This window comes from Aquarana catesbeiana, linkage group LG02, assembly GCF_042186555.1.
Source record: "Aquarana catesbeiana isolate 2022-GZ linkage group LG02, ASM4218655v1, whole genome shotgun sequence".
Lineage (NCBI taxonomy): Eukaryota > Metazoa > Chordata > Amphibia > Anura > Ranidae > Aquarana > Aquarana catesbeiana.
In genome coordinates, this window is record NC_133325.1 from 813,715,519 (window position 1) to 813,733,497 (window position 17,979).

Sequence of the window (17,979 nt, forward strand, 5' to 3'; positions counted from 1 at the left end):
GCTCCTCCATCCCCCTTAGCTGAGCTCCTCCATCCCCTATAACTGAGCTCCTCCATCCCCCTTAGCTGAGCTCCTCCATCCCCTATAACTGAGCTCCTCCATCCCCCATAACTGAGCTCCTCCATCCCCCATAACTGAGCTCGTCCATCCCCCATAACTGAGCACCTCCACCCCCCGTAACTGAGCTCCTCCATCCCCCATAACTGAGCTCCTCCACCCCCCGTAACTGAGCTCCTCCATCCCCCATAACTGAGCTCCTCCACCCCCCGTAACTGAGCTCCTCCATCCCCCATAACTGAGCTCCTCCACCCCCATAACTGAGCTCCTCCATCCCCCATAACTGAGCTCCTCCATCCCCCTTAACTGAGCTCCTCCATCCCCCATAACTGAGCTCCTCCATCCCCCATAACTGAGCTCGTCCATCCCCCGTAACTGAGCTCCTCCACCCCCCGTAACTGAGCTCCTCCATCCCCCATAACTGAGCTCCTCCACCCCCCATAGCTGAGCTCCTCCATCCCCCATAACTGAGCTCCTCCATCCCCCTTAGCTGAGCTCCTCCTTCCCCATAGCCCAGCTAATCCATCCCCCATAGCTGAGCTCCTCCATCCCCCATAACTGAGCTCCTCCATCCCCCATAACTGAGCTCCTCCATCCCCCATAACTGAGCTCCTCCATCCCCCATAACTGAGCTCCTCCATCCCCCTTAGCTGAGCTCCTCCTTCCCCATAGCCCAGCTAATCCATCCCCCATAGCTGAGCTCCTTCATCCACCATAGTCAAGCTTCTCCTTCCCCATTACGGAGCTCCTCCATCCCCCATAGCTGAGCTCCTCCATCCCCCCATAGCCGAGTTCCTCCATCCCCCATAGCCAAGATCCTCCTTCCCCATAGCTGAGCTCCTCCATCCCCCATTACTGAGCTCCTCCATCCCCCATAGCTGAGGTCTTCCATCCCCAATAGCTGAGCACCTTCATCCTCAATAGCTAAGCTCTCCAATCCCCCATAGCCGAGCTCCTTCATCCCCTATAGCGGAGCACCTCCATTACCCATAACTGAGCTCCTCAATCCCCCATAGCTGAGTTTCTCCATACTCCATAGCTAAGCTCCTCCACCCCCATAACTGAGCTCCTCCATCCCCCTCCTCCATCCCCCATAGCGGAGCTCCTCCTTCCCCCATAGCTGAGCTCCTCCTTCCCCCATAACTGAGAGAGAGTAGGAATAGGATTTGGGAAGAGATGCTGAGACGGAACCGCTTGGGCACCCCGACTAGGTGCTTCCGTCTGCCAACCAGCGCTTCCTGCCCTCCAAGCAGATCGAGAGCTAATACCAGCCCTTTTTACCCCAAACATCGTACACAGAAAAGATGTGAGGTAAAATCCAAAAGAAATGACTGTTTATTGTACAGAAATACAGGCTTTTTATATGCTTGAAAAGTAGGTCAGTCACCACATGAACATTGACCCAACTATTTACCCAAAACATCACACAATGGTTTATGTAACCAGGTACAGCTGACCCCTGGCTAATCCCGTCATAGAGGATCCTCCAAGAGTTAGTCAAATTAGCCAACATATACCAGAAACATTAAGTTGATTAACCAACTAGCCCCCCCAGACAATGTTGTAATTAATCTGATCTCATTCCAGGTCAGACTGGCCGGCACCGAGCTCACAAAGTACAATGCACATTATCATAAGTTCAACATCCCCGCAGTAGTTTTCTAGCAGACAATATGAGAGTTCATTATCACAATTATTAATGAGTGAAAGACAGGTGACTTGAGCTGATGACATCCCCATCTGCTATGAGTTTCCCAGTGTTGAGCAGTCATTGCTGGAAATGTGGTATCTAGGCCCTTAACATGGACATAGACTCCCCGAGTCTGTGTGTTCTGGGGAGACACAAACCCCAATCAGAAACAAGACCACTCCAAGGGTCCCCCAGGCACCCACCTCCTTCAAAAGAGTAGTGTTCCCCCAAAAGCCAGGGCCCATAGTCCTCTCCAAAAAAAAACCCTGTCCTGGTTAGGTCTGTCACAGATGCTTTACAAAATGTTGGTTGGCTTGCAGTCTGTCTGGAGTGGAGGAAAGTCCTTTCCTGTTGTATCTTCTCACTGCTTCAGCTGAACTGCTGTGTTTAACAAAGAGACAGAGTGCCGGAAATCACCCAAAAAATGATTTTATAACAAATATCCACATTTAATAGCTGCCCATAAATACACCCCAGAATAACATACAATTCAATCATAAGAATGAGGTTATATAACATCCCATAATATGGTGCTCATATCCAGGGGTGGGGGCAAGATACCCCTTGGTGCATTTTGCAGGATCTGTGGGTTGGACTGGATGGTGTCTTTTTTCAAACCAGACAAACAATGTAACTATGTGTAGCACCCTGATGTTTAGGCGGGGATGCTGTTAAATTTAGTTGCCAGGCGGTAGTTGCCTCGGCCAATTGTTTGGAGGTCAACCGATTTCACCCTAATACTGGAATTGCTGCACTTCCCTCTTCTGCCACTAGGTGGCCGGGTATCTGGTGACATTAGATAAGCCAAGGGCATTGCGAAGGTTCTGTGCAACCTGGATGGCTATCTGGGTAGAGGTGTGTTGTGCTGTCCCGGGTTGCTAGGCCAGAACCTGAGGCCTATCCCGGGGGACATCTGGCTGGTAGGCTGTCTGAGGGCCTCTCCAGAAGCAAGAGAGCAGCGCAGGGTTGGGATTGCGGTTTGCAGTCCAACCAGAATTGACGGTTCTGCCGTAGATGGGAAGCGGTCACCACTAAGGGACCAACCACCTTATTACCAGGGACCACAGTGAGCAAGAGACAATAAATCTCTTTGCATTCAAGAAGTGTCTGGCGCCCATTGATCTACCTTGTATTACACCCACCATGCCTCGTAACCCACTCTACACAGAAGGATGTCAGCTGTCCCTAACTCTGGAGGTCACCATTAGGCCTATAGAGGCCCGGGACTTGGCTACATATGTAACAATGCAATTACACTCAATGGCCACTTTATTAGGTCCCCCTTGCTAGTAGCGGGTTGGACCCCCTTAATTAGGTCCCCCTTGCTAGTAGCGGGTTGGACCCCCTATATTAGGTCCCCCTTGCTAGTAGTGGGTTGGACCCCCTATATTAGGTCCCCCTTGCTAGTAGCGGGTTGGACCCCCTTTGGCCTTCATTCTTGGTGGCATAGATACAACAAGGTGTTGGAAATTCCTCAGAGATTCTCCTCCATAGTGACCTGATAACATCACACAGTTGCTGCAGATTTGTCGGCTGCACATCCATGATGCCAATCTCCCGTTCCACCACATCCCAAAGGTGCTCTATTGGATGGAGATTTTTCTCTCACATGCCATTCCTATACTTCCAATGACACCCTAAAACACATTCTGCTCCTCCTCCTGAGTACGGCGATATCACGTGTTTGAGACCTTCTCACAGCCTGGCCACATAGAAAGGCCCAAAATTCAGGGAGCACCTTCAGGCGTTCCAGGAGCATAAATGACACATCTCATGTCCTGACGACCTATCACACTCTTGAAGGCCCTGGAGCACCAGGACAGTGAAAGCGCCCCCAAAATGACCCCATTTTGGAAAGCAAACACCCCAACGTATATTCTATGAGGCATAATGAGCCTTTTGAACATGTCATTTTTTTCCACAAGTTTTTGGAAAATGTGGAAAGAAAATGAAAACGGATTTTTTTACACATTTTTCCCCCATTTTTACGGCATTGACGGGCGCTTATGAGGATCCACTAATAGGGTGGCACTGATGAGCACTCACTGATGGGCACTATTGGGCACTGATGGGCACTTTAGTGGCACTTATAAGCACTCACTGATGGCACCATAGGTCACTGATGGGCCCTGTACTGACACCATAGGGCACTGATGGGCCCTGTACTGACACCATAGGTCACTGATGGGCCCTGTACTGACACCATAGGGCACTGATGGGCCCTGTACTGACACCATAGGGCACTGTACTGACACCATAGGGCACTGATGGGCCCTGTACTGACACCATAGGGCACTGATGGGCCCTGTACTGACACCATAGGGCACTGATGGGCCCTGTACTGACACCATAGGGCACTGATGGGCACTGTACTGACACCATAGGGCACTGTACTGACACCATAGGGCACTGATGGGCCCTGTACTGACACCATAGGTCACTGATGGGCCCTGTACTGACACCATAGGGCACTGATGGGCCCTGTACTGACACCATAGGTCACTGATGGGCACTGTACTGACACCATAGGACACTGATGGGCCCTGTACTGACACCATAGGTCACTGATGGGCCCTGTACTGACACCATAGGGCACTAATGGGCACTGTACTGACACCATAGGTCACTGATGGGCCCTGTACTGACACCATAGGGCACTGTACTGACACCATAGGGCACTGATGGGCCCTGTACTGACACCATAGGGCACTGATGGGCCCTGTACTGACACCATAGGGCACTGATGGGCCCTGTACTGACACCATAGGGCACTGTACTGACACCATAGGGCACTGATGGGCCCTGTACTGACACCATAGGGCACTGATGGGCCCTGTACTGACACCATAGGGCACTGTACTGACACCATAGGGCACTGATGGGCACTGTACTGACACCATAGGGCACTGATGGGCCCTGTACTGACACCATAGGGCACTGTACTGACACCATAGGGCACTGATGGGCACTGTACTGACACCATAGGGCACTGATGGGCACTGTACTGACACCATAGGGCACTGATGGGCCCTGTACTGACACCATAGGGCACTGTACTGACACCATAGGGCAATGATGGGCACTGTAGTTCACTTCTAGGGGCTGCCCTATGAATGCATGTTGCCTGCATGAAGCTTCTGCTCCTTTTTCAGGCAACAAGCTTAGTACAATTTTTAACCGCGTGTTTTGCCACGATTGCTGTGCAATTCTGTCATGTGACAATCGCAGCAGAATCCAACCACTTTTGGGGTGCCATTGGAGATAAAGGGCCTCCCTATTTGTACATGCTGCAAATTTCTAATAAAGTTTATACCTGTTAAAAAAAGAAAAGAATAATGGCACCAAAACGCGAGTCGTGTGTTCTGCTGTTTTTTCTAATCGTCTTATGTGAACGGGGCCAGAGACATTTCTCAGGACTGCAGTTCCACTGATCTCCACCAGGTGGCAATCTAATTTATACCAGCACAGGAAGTCTCTATGGACAAGAGGAAGTGATGTCAGGAAAAGACAGGAAGTGATGTAAGGATATAAACAGGAAGTTCCAGGTGAGAGGTGAGTTGGGTGGAAGTAGAGAGGAGACATTTCTGGAACTGGCAGGTGAGAAGGTAATAAGATCTTATGTTCTATTTATTATTATTACAGCACTTCACATACATATTGTACATTCACATCAGTCCCTGCCCCCAGGAGCTTACACTCTAAGGTCTCTAATTTACATTCAGAAACATACTGGGGCCAGTTATAGACCAGAGACAAGTCACTTCCCAGAGAAGTCTACAGTCCACCAATGAGCAGCATTGTCTCCTCCCTGTCATCTGACTGCTACCCCGCCCTGTCCACCCGACTGCTACCCCGCCCTGTCCACCCGACTGCTACCCCTCCCTGTCCACCCGACTGCTACCCCTCCCTGTCCACCCGACTGCTACCCCTCCCTGTCCACCCGACTGCTACCCCGCCCTGTCCACCCGACTGCTACCCCGCCCTGTCCACCCGGCTGCTACCCCGCCCTGTCCACCCGACTGCTACCCCGCCCTGTCCACCCGACTCCTGCCCCGCCCTGTCCACCCGACTGCTACCCCGCCCTGTCCACCCGGCTGCTACCCCGCCCTGTCCACGCGACTGCTACCCCTCCCTGTCCACCCGACTGCTACCCCGCCCTGTCCACCCGACTGCTACCCCGCCCTGTCCACCTGACTACTACCCCCCCGTCCACCTGACTGCTACCCCCCCGTCCACCTGACTGCTACCCCGCCCTGTCCACCCGACTGCTACCCCGCCCTGTCCACCCGGCTGCTACCCCGCCCTGTCCACCCGACTGCTACCCCGCCCTGTCCACCCGACTCCTGCCCCGCCCTGTCCACCCGACTGCTACCCCGCCCTGTCCACCCGGCTGCTACCCCGCCCTGTCCACGCGACTGCTACCCCTCCCTGTCCACCCGACTGCTACCCCGCCCTGTCCACCCGACTGCTACCCCGCCCTGTCCACCTGACTACTACCCCCCCGTCCACCTGACTGCTACCCCCCCGTCCACCTGACTGCTACCCCGCCCTGTCCACCTGACTGCTACCCCGCCCTGTCCACCTGACTGCTACCCCGCCCTGTCCACCTGACTGCTACCCCGCCCTGTCCACCTGACTGCTACCCCTCCCTGTCCACCTGACTGCTACCCCTCCCTGTCCACCTGACTGCTACCCCTCCCTGTCCACCTGACTGCTACCCCGCCCTGTCCACCTGACTGCTACCCCGCCCTGTCCACCCGACTACTACTCCACCTGACTGCTACCCCGCCCTGTCCACCTGACTGCTACCCCACCCTGTCCACCCGACCACTACCCCCCCTGTCCACCCGACCGCTACCCCCCCTGTTCACCCGACTTCTACCCCCCCCCTGTTCACCCGACTTCTACCCCCCCCGTCCACCCGACTGCTACCCCACCCTGTCCACCCGACTGCTACCCCACCCTGTCCACCCGACTGCTACCCCACCCTGTCCACCCGACTGCTACCCCACCCTGTCCACCCGACTGCTACCCCACCCTGTCCACCCGACTGCTACCCCCCTGTCCACCCGACTGCTACCCCCCCTGTCCACCTAACTACTACCCCTCCCTGTCCACCTGACTGCTACCCCGCCCTGTCCACCCGACTACTACTCCACCCGACTACTACCCCCCCTGTCCACCTGACTGCTACCCCGCCCTGTCCACCTGACTGCTACCCCGCCCTGTCCACCCGACTAATACCCCCCCCTGTCCTCCCGACTGCTACCCCCCCCTGTCCACCCGACTGCTACCCCCCCCTGTCCACCCGACTGCTACCCCCCCCTGTCCACCCGACTGCTACCCCCCCCTGTCCACCCGACTGCTACCCCCCCCTGTCCACCCGACTACTACCCCCCCTGTCCACCTGACTGCTACCCCACCCTGTCCACCCGACTGCTACCCCACCCTGTCCACCCGACTGCTACCCCCCCTGTCCACCCGACTGCTACCCCCCCCGTCCACCTAACTACTACCCCCCGTCCACATGATTACTACCCCGCCCTGTCCACCTGACTGCTACCCCGCCCTGTCCACCTGATTGCTACCCCGCCCTTGTCCACCTGACTGCTACCCCGCCCTTGTCCACCTGGCTCCTGCCCCCCCCTTGTCCACCTGACTCCTGCCCCCCCCCTTGTCCACCTGACTAGCACTGATGATGACACTGATGAGGCGGCACTGATGATGAAGCGGCACTGATGAGGCAGCACTGATGATGAAGCGGCACTAATGAGGCAGCACTGATGATGACGTGGCGCTGATGAGGCAGCACTGATGATGAAGTGGCGCTGATGAGGCAGCACTGATGATGAAGCGGCACTGATGAGGCAGCACTGATGATGAAGCGGCACTGATGAAGCGGCACTGATGAGGCGGCACTGATGATGAGGACACTGATGATGAGGACACTGATGATGAGGACACTGATGAGGCAGCACTGATGCTGACACCGATGAGGCGGCCTCCTGGACCGGCTCCTATGATGGACAGCACACTGATTCAATTGACTGACATTGGACCAGTGTGCTGTCTATCATAGGAGGTGGGACTTTGACAGCGGCCGGCATTTCTGATCCAAGCTGTCACAGCGGGAGATCCTCTCTGTGTGATCCGGCCGGTTCTCCTCCAAACCGTTTCCTGGCTGATCGTTTCTGTAAGAAGTGGTGCTGCCAAGCATCTCAGCCACCCCTGCACCACGCTCGCTTTCAGCTTATTTCCACTCGCCATATGCAAGCAGGCGGGTGGAAATTTTGAGGGCTGATGTATGACATGTATATACAGAGATGTCCATTTTGTACATATAGTGGCTTTTCGGATCGACGCGTTTCATGAGTAATTCGCTTTCTTGGGAATCACGCCTTTTCGTATATCCAGGCACAATTTCAATCTACAAAGGCTTGTAGATTGTACCAAATGGACGTCTCTGTATATATCATACACCATACTTGATGTACTTGTTTTAATTGTTCAATAAAGGTTGTGAAGGTTTGATCTCCCTGTGGCACACTTAGTCCTCTAATCTTGTTTCTTTCCTTGAAGTGGTTGCAAATCCTCCGTATCCCCAGCAAAGTGACTGGCCTCAGGTGATACACAGAGAAAACAAATCTTCCTACAACTGTTGTACCTGTTTTATCTACAGTCCTCTCTTCTCTACATCTGTTCAAAGTACAGAATGTATAAAGCTTGTCTGAGCTGTCAGAAGGAAGGGGCAGAGAGCTGAAGCTATGTTCAGTGAGGAGACCTCTTAGAGCTGGTTGGAGGGGGAGGGACACACCCCTCTTCACACAGAATTCAGGCTGTCAATCACAGGCTGTGTGCTGAAGTGACTCATGCTGATAGCAGAGGAAGGAGGCAGAAGACAGAAATGACACTCAGTGCTCTGGACTGAGACAAGTACACACTATAGAGGGATGTGCTTTGTTCAGATTTCATGTCTGAGGTTTACAAACACTTTAATGCCCTCCAGGCGGGAAGGATTACTTTCCTTCCATCTTATAATGGTTTTCTCATTCTGGTGGGACTCACATGAGCATTTTGCACAGTTCACTGACGGTGTACATGACGGGTCGCCATGTTGTCTGACTTTACATTAAGATGCCACCAGACGTTTTATAGTTTTTTTTTTCTTTTATTCTGTTGTAGCGCCACCCCATAGGAGCCGTTGATTTACCTGGTTTGGTAGAGGCCACTATTCCCACCAGCAACTGTCCATTCACTCCGGCCCCAATACACAGTCCAGGGGATGTCTTTTCTGGAGTTATCGCTTGCAGAACTTGACGGGTGGGATGGGGTGGGGTGGGATACTCCGGAAATACTGACTTGTAACAGGAGGACACCCTTCACTAGGTGAACCTTCTTTGAATGGTCTGTAATCCAGTGTCAGGTTTCTATGGTAGTGAGCTCTTGTTGAATGCCAACTTGGTGGTTCCACAGGGCGCATAGTCTAAGCCCCAGCCTGCTTCTTCATCAGGGGCCCTGATGATGGGGATGGACTTTCAGCAAACTGGAACCAGGTCCCCACCTCCCAGGTACGCCCGGCCGATGACGTGAAGACTACCTGTGTGTGCAGAGTAAAGATGCCAGGAGACAGAAGAGGATCTGGGAAATGAGGTGCCAGAAAGAAGCCTTTACTGTGCCAAAGCCACGAAAAAAAATGGGGGGGGGCGCGTCATCTGGCACATTGTAACTGGTATTTTTTGTGACATTGGCACAGTAAAGGCTTCTTACTGGCAATTCCACCATGCAGCTCATTTTTGTTCAAGTATCTTCGTATTGTGCACCTTAAAACAACCACACCATCTTTTTCCAGAGCAGCCTCTATTCCTCCCGAGGTGACCTGTGGGGGTTTTCTAAGTACCCTGAACAAGTCTTCTGGCAGTTGTGGCTGAGATCTTCCTAAACTTGGCTTGGTATTTTAAGACCCCCGAAATTTCCACTCCTTAATAAGTGATTGAACAGCACTGACTGGCGTAATCAAGGCTTTGAATATCTTTTTATATCCTTTTCCATCTTTATAAAGTTCCAATACCTTGCTACGCAGATCTTCTGACAGTTCCTTTCTGCTCCCCATGGCTCAGTATCTAGCCTGCTCTGTGGATCCACGTGAGAGCTAACAAACTCATTGACTGTTTATACACAGACCGGAAAAATGACCTCCTGTGTCTGTACCAAGGCCAAACATTGCGGGGGTGGGGGGCATTTCATCAGGGACATTTGGGGGATTTCTGGTATCATTAGGATTTAAAAAGGAGCTAAACAACTCCTGTGATAATAAATGGCTTCATATCATCACTATCTGAAAATAAAAGACAGTAGGAACCTCCTCCAAAGGTCAGCAGGTGGGTCACCAGAGGTCAATGGTCAAGAGGCGTGGCTGACCCACCCCCACCAAAGTGTTCCGCCTACCCCAACTAAGTCGGGGAATGAGCAAGTCGGTGAAAGGGTTCGATCAGTCAGATTTTTAATATCAATGCCAAAATGTCACCATTGGGAATGCAAACTTTTGAGCACCAACTGTATATAGGGAAGCAGAATGGAAGGCGGGCCAGGAAGTGATCGAACGGAAAAGGATATAAATCCACAGTAGAGCAGGCCGCGCCCATAGGTGAGCGCAGAAGCTGAGCATACCCATAGGTGAGCGCAGAACTCAGCGACGCCCATAGGTGAGCACAGAAGCCGAGCACGCCCATAGGTGAGCGCAGAACTCAGCAACGCCCATAGGTGAGCGCAGAACTCAGCGACGCCCATAGGTGAGCACAGAAGCCGAGCGCGCCCATAGGTGAGCGCAGAACTCGGCAACGCCCACAGATTAGCACAGAAGCCGAGCACGCCCATAGGTGAGCACAGAAGCCGAGCATGCGCATAGGTGAACACAGAAGCTGGCCACGCCCATAGGTGAGCACAGAAGCTGGCCACGCCCATAGGTGAGCACAGAAGCCAGCAGCACATGCGAATGGAATCACAGATCTAGAAGAACCACTGCAGCAAGGAGGTAAGAATTTCACAAACAGAAATCTGTCGGCCAGACTGTGACATCCAGAAACAAAGGGGGAAGGCCAGAACTGAGACCCTGTAAGAGCCATCTCAGAGAGAGCTACCGCTGGCACCCCAAAAGTAGAACAGCACACATTTAGTAGGATCCTGAGCTCGGGTCAGTACTCCCGATGTCCCAGCACAGCTACATACCTTCCAGCAGGTACTCTTCAGTGAGTTCTCCACACCAGATCCCCCAGCTCGAAAAGTAATTCGAAATAGCGCCCCCCAGCTCTGCTATAGCTGGGACCTCAATGAACATCAGCAGACTCCAGCAGGGCTGCCTCAAAGGGGCAGCAGCCCCTGAGGCTGGGAACTTCTCCAGCAGGACAAAGACTGGGCTGAACCCAAGCCTATTCTGCTGTAGGTCAGCGATCCATAATACACAGAGTGCAGGGGTCAGGAGTATACAATGCCATAATGGTGTTCTCTATACAGCAACCTCTAAAGAAGAATATAAATCCTTCCCTCCCCCGCTGAGTGCCGCCTACACACTACAACCCAGTAATGGAGGCCGGAGCAGGACAGAAGAAGATCAGATTGTTGTTTAGGTGAAACCATAAGAAAGAACAATAAACACCCCAATAACATGGAGAGGGTACAGATGTGAGCGCAGAGTCCCCTATTACCCCCACACATCCCCATCCTAATATTGTACCACCAATACCGTCCAGATAATTCTACACTATCTGTCTACAGAGGAATCCGCATAGATCAAGTGACCCCACCATTGAGGATGGAGGAGGACCCGAGTCACATGACTGAGAGGATACTAAACCTCACCCTGGAGATTATCTACCTGCTGACCGGAGAGGTGAGGAGGATTCTGGGAGGTCACATGACATCACTCTTATCTCTATTAATAAAACACAGACCTGACCGGAGAGGTGAGGAGGATTCTGGGAGGTCACATGACATCACTCTTATCTCTATTAATAAAACACAGACCTGACCGGAGAGGTGAGGAGGATTCTGGGAGGTCACATGACATCACTCTTATCTCTATTAATAAAACACAGACCTGACCGGAGAGGTGAGGAGGATTCTGGGAGGTCACATGACATCACTCTTATCTCTATTAATAAAACACAGACCTGACCGGAGAGGTGAGGAGGATTCTGGGAGGTCACATGACATCACTCTTATCTCTATTAATAAAACACAGACCTGACCGGAGAGGTGAGGAGGATTCTGGGAGGTCACATGACATCACTCTTATCTCTATTAATAAAACACAGACCTGATCGGAGAGGTGAGGAGGATTCTGGGAGGTCACATGACATCACTCTTATCTCTATTAATAAAACACAGACCTGACCGGAGAGGTGAGGAGGATTCTGGGAAGTCACATGACATCACCCTTATCTCTATTAATAAAACACAGACCTGACCGGAGAGGTGAGGAGGATTCTGGGAGGTCACATGACATCACTCTTATCTCTATTAATAAAACACAGACCTGACCGGAGAGGTGAGGAGGATTCTGGGAGGTCACATGACATCACTCTTATCTCTATTAATAAAACACAGACCTGACCGGAGAGGTGAGGAGGATTCTGGGAGGTCACATGACATCACTCTTATCTCTATTAATAAAACAGACCTGACCGGAGAGGTGAGGAGGATTCTGGGAGGTCACATGACATCACTCTTATCTCTATTAATAAAACACAGACCTGATCGGAGAGGTGAGGAGGATTCTGGGAGGTCACATGACATCACTCTTATCTCTATTAATAAAACACAGACCTGACCGGAGAGGTGAGGAGGATTCTGGGAAGTCACATGACATCACTCTTATCTCTATTAATAAAACACAGACCTGACCGGAGAGGTGAGGAGGATTCTGGGAGGTCACATGACATCGCTCTTATCTCTATTAATAAAACACAGACCTGACCGGAGAGGTGAGGAGGATTCTGGGAGGTCACATGACATCACTCTTATCTCTATTAATAAAACACAGACCTGATCGGAGTGGTGAGGAGGATTCTGGGAGGTCACATGACATCACTCTTATCTCTATTAATAAAACACAGACCTGACCGGAGAGGTGAGGAGGATTGTGGGAATGTGACATATTACTATTTTTCCTGAATACAGAAGTTTCCTCTTGTGAAGTCTGGAGATCATATGACTATCACAGTGCCTCCACCTCACTCCAAGACACCTGAGATAAACATCAACAAGAAGATTCTAGAAGTCACCATGAAGATGATGGAGCTGCTGACAGGAGAGGTGAGGAGGATTCTGGGAATTCTGGGACATTATCCAGTAACAGACAAGGGATGTGTCTGGATGGTGACTGTATCATTGTGTGTGTCAGGTTCCTATAAGGTGTCAGGATGTCACTGTCTATTTCTCCATGGAGGAGTGGGAGTATTTAGAAGGACACAAGGATCTCTACAAGGACGTCATGATGGACAATCAGCCGCCCCTCACATCACCGGGTAAGAGGAGACTTTATTGTAAAGGAGAGAGCAGTACGGAGGGTCCACCTAGATCCCCCATCATCTGATAAACACATAGAAACAATGTATTCAGTCAGTGTGTGTGTTTCCTACAGATGGATCCAGTAATGGGAACCCACCAGAGAGATGTCCCCGTCCTCTGTATTCCTGGGATTCCACACAGGAAGATCACACCATCCCTCACCATTACAAGGTTGGTGCAACAGAGTATCTAGAACATGGACTTGAGATGATTTTTGGATTTTTTATGTGGGTTTATTTTACAGATGATATTTTCTTTCATTCTCTTGGTTTAGGGTGAAGATCTGATAGATATAAAAGTTGAGGGTAAAGCAGAAGAAGAAGAGAGGTATGTGAGGGATGATCAGCAGTCTATGGAGGAGGATGGAATAACGGGGACATTTATAGAGGAGGACACTCCTACAGAGATCAGCACAGGTGGGTCATTAACACCAAATACATTCCTCCACCCATACTAGGTTGTACATTAAATACTCCTGACCCATCAACTGGTAGGAGATCAGAGGACCCATTTACTAGTTACCTTGAGGAGGGAATTGTAAGATCCTCAGAGACAAAGCTGCCTGATGTGGGTGGAGTTCTGGTTTAGGGGAACCAATCTGCTCATGTCTAGTAGTAATCTTTTTATTTGTATTTTAGTACATGGATGGGAGATGAGGAAAACCTCAGAGGATTGTCTCACTTTGTCTCCAGACTGTAAAGTAGAAGATGAGGACATCGCACAGTATAGTCCAGAAGAAAACCCGGCTACCTCAAATGTCCATCCGGCACCACACAGTGTAGATGGACCATCGTATTCCTCTTATCCCAAGAAACCTCAGACTGTGAGGGACGGTCCCGGACCATTGTATTCCTCTTATCCTGAGGAACCTGAGACTGTGAGGGATGGTGCCGGACCATCGTATGCCTCTTATCCTAAGGAACCTCAGACTGTGAGGGACGGTCCCGGACCATCGTATTCCTCTTATCCTGAGGAACCTCAGACTGTGAGGGACAGTGCCGGACCATCGTATGCCCCTTATCCTAAGGAACCTCAGACTGTGAGGGACGGTCCCGGACCATCGTATTCCTCTTATCCTGAGGAACCTGAGACTGTGCGGGACGGTCCCGGACCATCGTATTCCTCTTATCCTGAGGAACCTGAGACTGTGCAGGACGGTCCCGGACCATCGTATTCCTCTTATCCTGAGGAACCTGAGACTGTGAGGGACAGTGCCGGACCATCGTATTCCTCTTATCCTGAGGAACCTCAGACTGTGCAGGACGATCCCAGACCATCGTATTCCTCTAATCCCGAGGAACCTCAGACTGTGAGGGACGGTAACGGACCATTGTATTCCTCTTATCCCGAGGAACCTCAGACTGTGAGGGACAGTAACGGACCATCATATTCCTCTTATCCTGAGGAACCTCAGACTGTGAGGGACGATCCCAGACCATCGTATTCTTCTTATCCCGAGGAACCTCAGACTGTGAGGGACGGCGCCATCCTTCCAACAGATAAGAGCTTTTCCTGTACTGAGTGTGGGAAGTGTTTCCGTTTTAAATCCAGTCTTATTGTGCATAAAAGATCTCACACAGGGGAAAAGGCGTATTCCTGTCCTGAGTGCGGGAAGCGTTTCCTATTTAAATCCGGCCTTAATGTACATAAAAGAACTCATACAGGTGAGAAGCCGTATTCCTGTACTGAGTGTGGGAAATGTTTTTCTGATAAGTCACATCTTTACAGACATCACAGATTGCACACGGGGGAGAAGCCGTATACCTGTTCTGAGTGCGGGAAATGTTTTTCAGACAAGTCCAGTCTTAACAGACATCAGAGATGTCACACAGGGGAGCAGCCGTGTTCCTGTTCTAAGTGCGGGAAATGTTGTGTAAAAAAAGCAGAACTTGTGGCACATCAGAGAACTCACACAGGGGAGAAGCCGTATTCCTGTCCTGAGTGCGGGAAATGTTTCCTATCTAAGGCTGGCCTTATTGTACATAAAAGAACTCACACGGGTGAGAAGCCGTATTCCTGTACTGAGTGTGGGAAATGTTTTTCCGATAAGTCACATCTTTACAGACATCACAGATTGCACACGGGCGAGAAGCCGTATTCCTGTTCTGAGTGCAGGAAATGTTTTTCAGATAAGTCCAGCCTTAACCGGCATCAGAGATTGCACACGGGGGAGAAGCCATATTCCTGTTCTGAGTGCAGGAAATGTTTTTCAGATGCTGTAAGTCCAGTCTTAATAGACATTATAGATTTGACACGGGTGAGAAGCCGTATTCCTGTCCTGTGTGCGGGAAATATGTTATAAAGGGATCAAACCTTCCTAATCATCAAAGGTTTCACACTGGAGAAATGACGTAATCCTGTTCTGAGTGTGGAAAATGTGTTGTAAAGAAAATCAGAACTTGTCAAACATCAATATCTCACACGGGGAGAAGCCGTATATTGGGCCTAATTGGTTTGATACGATGTTTGATACGCCGCGCACTATTCTCTATATCCTCCATACTAATACTCTAGGGGGACTTGTGAAGCATCTAGGAACAGCTCAGGGTTTTTCTCTCTAGTAGTCAGAGTTTTCTTTTCCTAGATTGTTTGTTTTTTTTTTTTTTTTTTAACTCTGTATTGGTTTTATTTTTTTATATAACTCAATAAATATACACTATATTACCAGAAGTATTGGGACACCTGCCTTTACACACGCACATGAACTTTAATGACACCCCATTCTTAGTCCGGAGGGTTCAATATTGAGTTGGCCCCACCCTTTGCAGCTATAACAGCTTCAACTCTTCTGGGAAGGTCATCCACAAGGTTTAGGAGGGTGTCTATGTGAATGTTTGATCATTCTTCCAGAAGAGCATTTGTGAGGTCAGGCACTGATGTTGGATGAGAAGGCCTGGCTCGCAGTATCCACTCTAATTCATCCCAAAGGTGTTCTATCGGGTTGAGGTCAGGACTCTGTGCAGGCCAGTCAAGTTCCTCCACCCCAAACTTGCTCATCCATGTCTTTATGGACCTTGCTTTGTACACTGGTGTGCAGTCATGTTGGAACAGGAAGGGGCCGTCCCCAAACTGTTCCCACAAAGTTGGGAGCATGAAATTGTCCAAAATGTCTTGGAATGCTGACGCCTTAAGAGTTCCCTTCACTGGATGAGTGAGTTTGGGGTGGAGGAATTTGACTGGCCTGCACAGAGTCCTGACCTCAACCCGATAGAACACCTTAAGGATGAATTAGAGCAGAGACTACGAGCCAGGCCTTCGCATCCACATACCAGGCTACATGGCCTCAGCATGGGGGTGGAGGTGTTTTTCCATCATATTGGTGAGGACAGGGGCCTCTTCCCCACAACACTGGCCTGGTGGTTGTGGGGGTCTGCAGGCAGGGGGTTTATCAGAATCAGGAAGTCTGCATCTAACAATAAAGAGAGTAAAATAAGCCCCGTCATTGGTGTCGGTGTAATATAATAAGCCCCATCGATGCTGTCGGTGTAATATAATAAGCCCCATCGATGGTGTCAGTGGAATATAATAAGCCCCATCGATGGTGTCAGTGGAATATAATAAGCCCCATCGATGGCGTCAGTGGAGTATAATAAGCCCCAATGGTGTCAGTGAAGTATAATAAGCCCCATCAATGGTGTCAGTGGAATATAATAAGTTCCATCGATGGCGTCAGTGGAGTATAATAAGCCCCATCGATGGTGTCAGTGGAATATAATAAGTTCCATCGTTGGTGTCAGTGGAGTATAATAAGCCCCACCATCAATGGTGTCAGTGGAGTATAATAAGCCTCATTGATGGTGTCGGTGGATTATAATAAAGCCCATCGTTGGTGTCAGTGGAGTATAATAAGCCCCATCGATGGTGTCAGTGGAGTATAATAAGCCCCACCATCAATGGTGTCAGTGGAGTATAATAAGCCTCATTGATGGTGTCGGTGTAATATAATAAGCCCCATCGATGGTGTCAGTGTAGTATAATAAGCCCCATCAATGGTGTCAGTGGAGTATAATAAGCCCCATCGATGGTGTCAGTGGAATATAATAAGCCCCATCGATGGTATCAGTGAAGTATAATAAGCCCAATCGATGGTGTCAGTGGAGTATAATAAGCCCAATCGATGGTGTCAGTGGAGTATAATAAGCCCCATCGATGGTGTCAGTGGAGTATAATAAGCCCAATCGATGGTGTCAGTGGAGTATAATAAGCCCCATCGATGGTGTCGGTGGAATATAATAAGCCCCATCGATGGTGTCAGTGGAGTATAATAAGCCCCATCGATGGTGTCGGTGGAATATAATAAGCCCCATCGATGGTGTCGGTGGAGTATAATAAGCCCCACCATCAATGGTGTCAGTGGAGTATAATAAGCCTCATTGATGGTGTCGGTGGATTATAATAAAGCCCATCGTTGGTGTCAGTGGAGTATAATAAGCCCCATCGATGGTGTCAGTGGAGTATAATAAGACCCATCGATGGTGTCAGTGGAGTATAATAAGCCCCACCATCAATGGTGTCAGTGTAGTATAATAAGCCCCATCAATGGTGTCAGTGGAGTATAATAAGCCCCATCGATGGTGTCAGTGGAATATAATAAGCCCCATCGATGGTATCAGTGAAGTATAATAAGCCCAATCAATGGTGTCAGTGGAGTATAATAAGCCCCATGG

The 17,979-nt window shown here is 50.3% G+C and overlaps 1 protein-coding gene across 2 annotated transcripts; it reads left to right on the forward strand.

The window, feature by feature from the left end:
• Positions 1-5,240: 5,240 nt before the first annotated feature.
• LOC141129550 (uncharacterized) lies at positions 5,241-16,457 on the forward strand. 2 transcript variants are annotated; one of them, XM_073617645.1, is made up of 7 exons: positions 5,241-5,352; positions 11,519-11,633; positions 12,923-13,057; positions 13,146-13,269; positions 13,386-13,483; positions 13,587-13,728; positions 13,951-16,456. In XM_073617645.1, exons 2-7 carry the CDS (start codon positions 11,556-11,558, stop codon positions 15,612-15,614), a joined length of 2,241 nt encoding a protein of 746 aa, XP_073473746.1. In that variant the 5' UTR covers positions 5,241-5,352; positions 11,519-11,555; the 3' UTR covers positions 15,615-16,456. The 2 variants fall into 2 exon arrangements, with proteins under 2 accessions (XP_073473746.1, XP_073473747.1); XM_073617646.1 differs by having other exon boundaries at positions 5,283-5,344; positions 13,951-16,457.
• Positions 16,458-17,979: the final 1,522 nt, after the last annotated feature.

Excerpts from the sequence above, each read along its gene's own strand:
- LOC141129550 (XM_073617645.1), top strand. The coding sequence starts at position 11,556 with ATGGAGGAGGACCCGAGTCACATGACTGAGAGGATACTAAACCTCACC. Across the intron at positions 13,058-13,145 it reads TGGAGCTGCTGACAGGAGAG|GTTCCTATAAGGTGTCAGGA; the intron begins GTGAGGAGGATT and ends TGTGTGTGTCAG. Across the intron at positions 13,484-13,586 it reads CCATCCCTCACCATTACAAG|GGTGAAGATCTGATAGATAT; the intron begins GTTGGTGCAACA and ends CTCTTGGTTTAG.